Source organism: Colobus angolensis, unplaced genomic scaffold, assembly GCF_000951035.1.
Source record: "Colobus angolensis palliatus isolate OR3802 unplaced genomic scaffold, Cang.pa_1.0 Scaffold7, whole genome shotgun sequence".
NCBI lineage: Eukaryota > Metazoa > Chordata > Mammalia > Primates > Cercopithecidae > Colobus > Colobus angolensis.
The window spans coordinates 26,836,997-26,845,034 of record NW_012120709.1 but is presented as its reverse complement, the minus strand read 5'-3'; the positions used below and the strand labels follow the sequence as shown (position 1 = coordinate 26,845,034).

Here is an 8,038-nt window from a genome sequence, read left to right as displayed (position 1 = left end):
CTCCAGCTGTCTTCAGATGTCTCTGATGTCAACTCACTTGACATCACCATTTTCAAGGCAAGTGTCCAAACAGGTGGCAGAACAAGAAACACATTAAGGTTCTTCCTCTCTTTTGGCAAACTGTTTTCTGTATGTCAACTGTTACTCCCCAAAATGACAAAATAGGGGGAATGATGGATAATGAACAGCAGATTAGTGAAATTCACTAGTAAGTATGAATACAGGTCAACATTTCTACAGGTCAAAAGGCTTTTTTTAACTTCTTGGAAAAACCACCACAAAAATATAAAGCCAGACTCTGGATATATAAAAAGTTGTTTTACTTTTATAAAATTTAGTACAAATCTTATGGAAATATAAATCCTTCTTGAACAGTGTTCGTTATCATTACATAGTAATCCAGTGCAAATGAGTATTTCATTTTGTCCGAGTATACCACACATTCATTAGCCCTTCATTTACCTGTGGTTTCAAAACTTAGCATCATCTTAACTGCTGAGTCATCTTCAGTTCACATTGTTCTCTCAGAAGTTTTTTCATAGTTATTAGTAACAACATCAAGAAAAGCTGAAATGAGGGATTCCCTTCCCCTTACCAATTATTCAGATTTCTCACCATTCAAAAAAATCTACATACAGTCCCATGAAAGTGTTCCCAAAACAATATCTGCAGTCCCTTCATTTCTGAGGAGTGAGAGAGAAAAAGAATTGGTACCAGATTAAGCCTGTTCATTTATCTGGTATGGAACAGGTTGCACTGTGCCAAAATTCAAGAGCCAGCTTTTTTTCTGTTTTTTTAAGCTCATGTGCCAAGCTACTCTTTTCTACGAGTCTTGCTAAAATCAGCATTCCCCAGCATCCTACTTTGACTGCAATTTTGTTGGAAAGAAGCTCACCAGCATTTTAGGGGCACTCATCATAGAAAAAAAAAAAGTGGAAATTAAGAAAAAAAACAGGAAGTGGAGATGCTGACAGATTATCTCAATGCCCAGCAAAACTCTTTAACCAAATGACATTCATTTTTAAAGACGCACTGTTAACATGCATTTAAAGTTACTGTTTCCTGAACAGTGATGACTTTACACCATTCCAACCACTCCCTCATGCCTGGTTTCTGTGGCCAAGACCATTTTCCATTTTCAAGACCACTCATGGCTAAGCATGGTGGCTCACACCTGTAATCCCAGCACTTTGGGAAGCTGAGGCGGGCAGGTCATGAAGTCAGGAGTTCGAGACCAGCTGGGCCAATATGGTGAAACCCCGTCTCTACTAAAAATATAAAAAGTAGCCAGGCATGGTGGCACACACCTGTAGTCCCAGCTACTCGGGAGGCTGAGGCAGGAGAATCACTTGAACCCAGAAGGCGGAGGTTGCAGTAAGTCGAGATGACTCCACTGCACTCCAGCCCAGGCGACAGGGCAAGACTCCATCTCTAAAAAAAAAAAAAAAAAAAAAAAAAACACTCATTATGTTAGATTCCAGTGGCCATGGAATGAACTGACACTTCCTACTGACCAGCCTTGACTCCAGTAGCACCATATGCTTGCTCACCCACTGAGCTAATCAAACACCATTGACTTAAATAACATGGTAAAAATAAATAATCAATAAATACATAAATAAATACTTCATGTTTTCATAAAAGCCCTACAAGAAAGACCTCCATTAATAAAATGCCACATAATGTCTCTATGAAATATACTACAGGGTATTTCATTCATTCACAATAGGTTTAAACTCAGGCAAAGAAGAAACAAGTAACCTATCCAAATGATCTGGCAAGTGAGTAGCAAAATTAGTTAAAAGAACCCAGGAATTCTTGATTCTTAACCCCTTGTTCTAAGCTTATATTCTTGCTTCTCTTGGAGACTGTCACACTAAGAATTATCATTTTTTTTCCTTTCAAGACTGGCCTTGCTGTATTAGTTTCTTCATAGACTGGTACCATTTTATAAAAATAAGAAAAGCAGGAGTACTAAAAGGGAATGTATCTAAAATCAAAAAAAAAAAAAAATTGACCTCATCCCCCTGAGGCCAGTACACACTTTAAAGTCTTTGGTTCTAGTTTGCAATATGTACAGCAGAGCTGAAATCTAAACTGCCATCTCAAGCACAGTGGAATCCACATGATAAATCCCTATGGAATTTAGTCACAGCCTCAAATGCCTAGGAGATTAATGCACAAAAGCCCTGAGAACTGGCATAGTTTTCCTGGTAGGGCAGAACCCATATAACAGGACTCAGTAAATCTACCCACACTTCATTCATCTCAAATCCAAAGCCCTAACTCTACAGGTTTTGTGCAGAAAAGAGTTAACATAGCAGGCCTAAACTGCTATCCTTGGAGAGGCCTGATTACAGGGTTGACCACTGGCGGGCATTTGGGAACTCAGATTTTGGAAGGGCTCCCACCATTAACTGATAAGACTGGCTTACTGTGTCTGAACTGTTTGTGCAAACAATATGGCTTATGCTGAACACCTGCTTTCCTTTTGAAAGTCTTGAATTTTGCTATCTGCCAGGGAAAGACTGCCTAGGTGACCTGTCCTCAGTAAAAACCTTGGGCCCTGAGTCTGTAATGACCTTGTCCAGTAGATAGCCCATTCACACGTTTTCACAAATCACTGCTAGGGGAACTAAGCGCATCCTGTGTGATTCCATTGGGAGAGACTCTGGAAACTTATGCTTGCTTTACCCTAGACTTTGTCCCAGGTGCCTTTTCCTTTTACCGATTTTTCTTTGAATCTTTTCACTATAATAAATCAAAACTATGAGTAAGACTATATGCTGAGTCCACTGAGTCCTCCTAGAGAATTATGGAACCTGGCAGTGGTCTTGGGCACCTCTGGCACAGTTGGTATAGGAGGTTCAGTAAGTAACACTCCCCCTCGCTGCCACAGTTTCACTCTCGCCCTCCTACGCCCCTCCGTTTAAGCGGCCCAATTCCCCGATCCAATGTTCAGAATCCCAAAGGCGTGTCTCTTTCTGAAAGCCCCTCACTTTTTAGTAAATGGGGTAAACTTAGATAAATAGATACATGAAAAGCAGAAATAAGTGTTTATTGAAAGAGTTTGTTCTCAAAGGAACAAGAAATAGCACTAATCTTTTTCCAGTTCCTTTCTAAACCGCCTGAACATCAAACCTCCCAGGGACAGGAGGACCCAGGGTCACCACAAATGAAAACAAATGCCAGTTGTACTCACTTCACAGTTCTGACTTACTCCCAACTACCATGGAGTATTCTCACTTTCTACAACTGTGCCACTGTAGAAGTTGGTGTTTTAATACTGATATATGCTCGGCTTGAAGACTGAGCAAATTGATCAATAAATTTAGCCCTTTTTTGAAACCTAAGTTTGTTATAAGCATAATTCCATAACAGTCATATTTCCAACCTGGTTCCCATGGCTGACTTAACCCAATCCATAATCTGGAGTAAGCCTTGGCTAGTGTATTTTGAGATGTCCGTTGTATTTCAGCTGCCGTTCCTCACTGCGCCTGCTTCTCCAAGCATGGTACTTCTTGATGCTCTTCCTCCATGCAAAGCGCCAGATGCTAAACATGAAACACCAAGACACAGCATACATCGCTACTCCTCCAGCCTTCACAAACCACTTAGGCGTGGGGGAGACCATTTCACAGAAAAGGAGGCGAGCTCCTACACCAATCCTCACTCCTGTGAACAGAGCCACAAAGAGGAAGTCCACTACATCTCCAGTGAAACTGTGATAGTGTCCTGTTTCCCGGAGAAACCAGCGCATCTGTAGCAAGGGATTGGTAAGCTCACTTCCAAAGAGGACTGCATTGACCTCTGTGCCAGATTCCCCAAGCACAAGGGCCATGATAATGCCCAAGATACTCAATGTGTGATGAGCCAGCATCAAGGCACCCTCAGACTGGAAGTAGATGCACCAGCCCAAGTCGAAGATGAAGTAGCCCAAGGTGAGACACAGGACATGAACTTGGAGAGGTGTATTGGGTGAGCCTGAAATAAACCAAGACGGAAGGAAATTGAGTGACTGGGAATTGTGCTGCCTTGCACAGGGATCCTATGTTGTTGTCTTTCAAACCTTACTGAACACTAAAACAAAAACAATGGTAGGCACATGCTTTTTAATGAGGGCCAAAGAAAGACTAAAATATAAAATCTAGGTCTTTATCAAACTAAATGATGTTCAGACCTCAGGAAATGCTGTTCTGATGAATCTGACTTCAGTGAGTTTGCATTCTTCAGTGAACACAGGCAATAATCTGTGTCCTCTCCGTGGAACAGCATAAAATCCATTATTTTGTTTCTTCAATTAAAATCCTACACATTTTTTTTTTTTAACCCTGCTAAAGGTTTATTTCCAGACTCTTGGATAATTGTTTCCTGAATGTCAGATGTTTTTTCTCAGCTTAATAGGTTACGTTATTGAACACTCAGTGGCCCTAACCTATCCTGAAAGTAGATTCTGGAGAGGGCCCCAGAAGTTAGTGTGTGCTCATGTCCAGGAACATAGGTTTTAAGGACCTGACATATTTGAAACCATTTAGAACCTTCATATAAAACACAAAGTGTAACAGTTGCTTTCATCGGTTTGACAGTTTGGGGGGAAACTCAGAAATTCGATAAGAGAAGCTAAAGAAATATTTTAAAAAATTATATTCCAGGGGAGTTAAGGGCTGCATTGTGTCCCCCCTCCCCAAATTCATATGCTAAAGCCCTTAACCAGTAGTACCTCAGAATGTGAGTGTATTTGGAAATAGGGCCTTTAAAGAGGTAATCTAGTTAAAATGGGGTAACTAGAGTAATCCAATATGACTGTTATCCTTAAAAGAAGGGATTAGGACACAGATATGCATACATACACACACACACACACACACACACACACACACACACAGAGGGGTGACCATGGAAGGACACAGTGGGAGGGCGGCCATCTGCAAGCCAAGGACAGAGGCCTCAGAAGAAAGCAACCCTGCTAACAACTTGAACTTGGACTTGTAGCCTCTAGAATTTTAATAAAAATTGCATATTTATGAAAGTAACACTTGTACATCTGGTAACAAAAAGGATAAGGAATATCTCATCCTCTTAACATAGACATGGAAAGATGCTGTTTTTTGAGTAGAATTTTAAGAAAATAAACATCTGGTTAAGCCACCCACTCTGTGGTACTGTGTTATGGCAGCCCCAACCAATTAATACAAGGGGGTAAAATTTTTGCATAGTTGGCTGGGCGTGGTGGCTCACGCCTGTAATCCCAGCACTTTGGGAGGCTGAGGCGGGCGGATCATGAGGTCAGGAGATCGAGACTATCCTGACTAACATGGTGAAACCCCGTCTCTACCAAAAATACAAAAAAAAATTAGCCAGGCGTGGGGGCGGGCACCTGTAGTCCCAGCTACTTGGGAGGCTGAGGCAGGAGAATGGCACAAAGCCAGGAGGTGGAGCTTGCAGTGAGCTGAGATTAAGCCACTGCACCCCAGCCTGGGCAACAGAGCAAGACTCCATCTCAAAAAAAAAAAAATTGCATACTTACGAAAGTAACACTTGTACATCTAGTAACAAATAGGATAAGGAACATCTCATCCTCTTAAAATAGACATGGAAAGATGCTGTCTTTTGAGTAGACAGTCAAGTAAAAGTTGCAAGTTGACAACAATATGTGTAATACAGTTCTATTTGTGTCTTTTGGAATATGTTGATACTGGCTTTATGGTTTTTATATTTTGATTAAATTGTAACAAGCAATTTAAAATGTATTTTAAAAGTAGAGAGTTATGAAAAGCAGAAACAAGTGACAAACAATATCAGAGTTAACAACGAAGAAGAATGAGGATTCCAATACAAAATTATAATGGGAATTATTCTTCAATATTGTACAAATTCTGTTTAAAAGTCCCATGCTTCTAAGACTACCCCCAAATCATAAATCCCTAAGGGAAAATCCCCTACCTACCTGGGTGGGTAAAAGGCCATGGGCCATCAATGAAGCCAATATAAGCGGAGAGGCCTATAGAGAGAACTCCATGGGTGAAGGTGACCAGCCGGCAGCTCCACTCACAGCTTCGGTGCTTATTCAGGTGGCAGAAAGAAATATAGAGCGAGAGCCAGCCACACAGGCTGCACAGCACCTGCAGACACAGAGCTAATGCCATCCTGCGATGAAAAGACCAAAACCAGAAAAACAAAGAATGCACCCTAAGAAAACAGCATTGGGTCATTTTGTGTATATGTCCTCATTTCTATTATAGAATAGTTCAAAAATATTGCCTTATCTTGTTTTCCTTATCTACACAGCCAAGAATCTTCTATTTAAGTATGGCTGTATCTATAATTCCAAGTTCCTCAGAGATAACATATTAGCAACTGGTGAATGCTGTAAACTGGAAACCAGGAACCGCACTCTGAGCTGGTAGGCTGGCATTACATTTTATGATAAGTAAATGTCAATAATAACCCTCCAGTGATGACTGAGCTTGGGCAATAATACACAAATAATAAAGCACATGTATTAAATAATATCTTTACAGTTCAAACACCCCAATGAAAAGCACTCATGAAAAAATAGAACACTGCCACTTTGGTGTCTGTGAGAGGTCACGTGACACATGGCAGTTTAATGTGGTTTTAAGCTGATACTTAATTCAGCTGAGGTCTGGATTTGGGTCACAGGTTTATCAGTCAAAAACAAAACTTGGGATAAACTTAAATATAGAACTAAACAAAGAGTCCAGACATCTTGGAGGTTGGGGGGAAATCCTGGCTTTATTCAGTTCTGAAATCCAACCCAAAGATTTGCCAAGAGTGAAGCAGAAGGATTCTAAGGTTCAAGAGGTGGGGAGTTTTTGTTGAGATCTAAAAATATACTTAAGGCAATTATTCAGTTAAAAATGAAATGACGCCAGAAAGCTGTACTGGTGACAAATACGTTAGGACAAGAACAGCTATAACTGAGTCAATTTGGTCACACAGGACCAAAATCTAAAAATGAGCAAGATGTTGTTATTAGTATTCATTAGTTCCTCCATTGAAACGTACAAATAAAAAGTCAAAAATATATCAGATATCTGCTTCATCTCAGCAGAAATTGTCTGCATGGCTATGCTTATTGCTTAACCTTATTCTGACCAGTGAAATAATATCTGTGGAAGTCAATACACAAGCCACTTCCCAAGAATGCTATCCAAAGAGGGCTTCATGAAGGTCAAGGTCTGTACAGCTTTCATCTGAAATCAGATTTCCATTCAAGAAAACAGTACATGTCCGTAACAGACTTGGGTTCCAATTCTGTCTCTGCCCCTAGAGAGACTAGCCATAAGAGTGTGGGCAAATCACTTTAACCTCTAGAACCCCAGTTTAAAAAAAAAGAAAGAAAGAAAGAAAAGAAAAGAAGGAGGAGGAGGAGAGGGAAGGAGAGGAAGGGAAAGGAAAGAAAGAGACTAGGACTGGAGAACTCTACAGTCCGGTCCAGTTCTGACATGGAGTTCTGAAATAAACTTTGTAAAAGATCAAGGCCAATTCTCAGAGTAAGGGCCAGAAATACAAAGTATCCCGCGTGAAGAGAACTGCCCTCCCCTATCTCCTTCTAAAGGCCAGGGTCACTGGCCAGTAATGCGGATCAGCTCATTTGGATATGCCTATTAGTATTTTTAGAGTCCTCTTCTCTGAATCCTAATTCCTTGTCAGAACAGAGAAAACAGTAGCCCATTTACAAACACTTAAATAAAAGAACAGACATTCGTAAATGGCAGACACAACTCTATGACCTTGGGAACTCCCTGTGTGGGTTTCGGTTTTTTGCTCTTGGTTTTTGCCAAAGAACGGAAGGGCATTTGGAAGGCCATCGCCGCTCAAAGGTCCAAGGCTCCTCTCCTGGTTTCTCCCGTTCCAGGGCCAGGCTGGCGAGCAGGAGCCTTGGAGCTGGCGTGGCTGGTGGTGAGCGCGGGTCCCGGGGCCTTGCACGGACGGCGATCGCATCTCCGCGCCGCGGTGCCTGCGACGCTCGGCCACGCCCGGACCAAGAGCCGGAGCCAGGCACCGTTATCCC

The 8,038-nt window shown here is 41.5% G+C and overlaps 1 protein-coding gene across 8 annotated transcripts in view; it reads right to left on the bottom strand.

Moving 5' to 3' along the window:
• Positions 1-298: 298 nt before the first annotated feature.
• Positions 299-8,038, bottom strand: part of TMEM136 (transmembrane protein 136) — an 8,286-nt gene continuing 546 nt past the window's right edge. Inside the window, exons 2-4 of one of the 8 annotated variants that reach the window (XM_011926975.1) lie at positions 5,948-6,466; positions 3,912-3,984; positions 299-3,554 (exon numbers count right to left, since the gene is read on the bottom strand). In XM_011926975.1, coding sequence (XP_011782365.1) covers positions 3,446-3,554; positions 3,912-3,984; positions 5,948-6,212 — 447 coding nt within the window. In that variant the 5' untranslated portion in view covers positions 6,213-6,466 and the 3' untranslated portion in view covers positions 299-3,445. Of the gene's footprint in view, positions 3,985-5,947; positions 6,467-8,038 lie in introns of all 8 variants that reach the window. The other 7 variants (XM_011926977.1, XM_011926974.1, XM_011926972.1 and 4 more) reach the window with 7 other exon arrangements.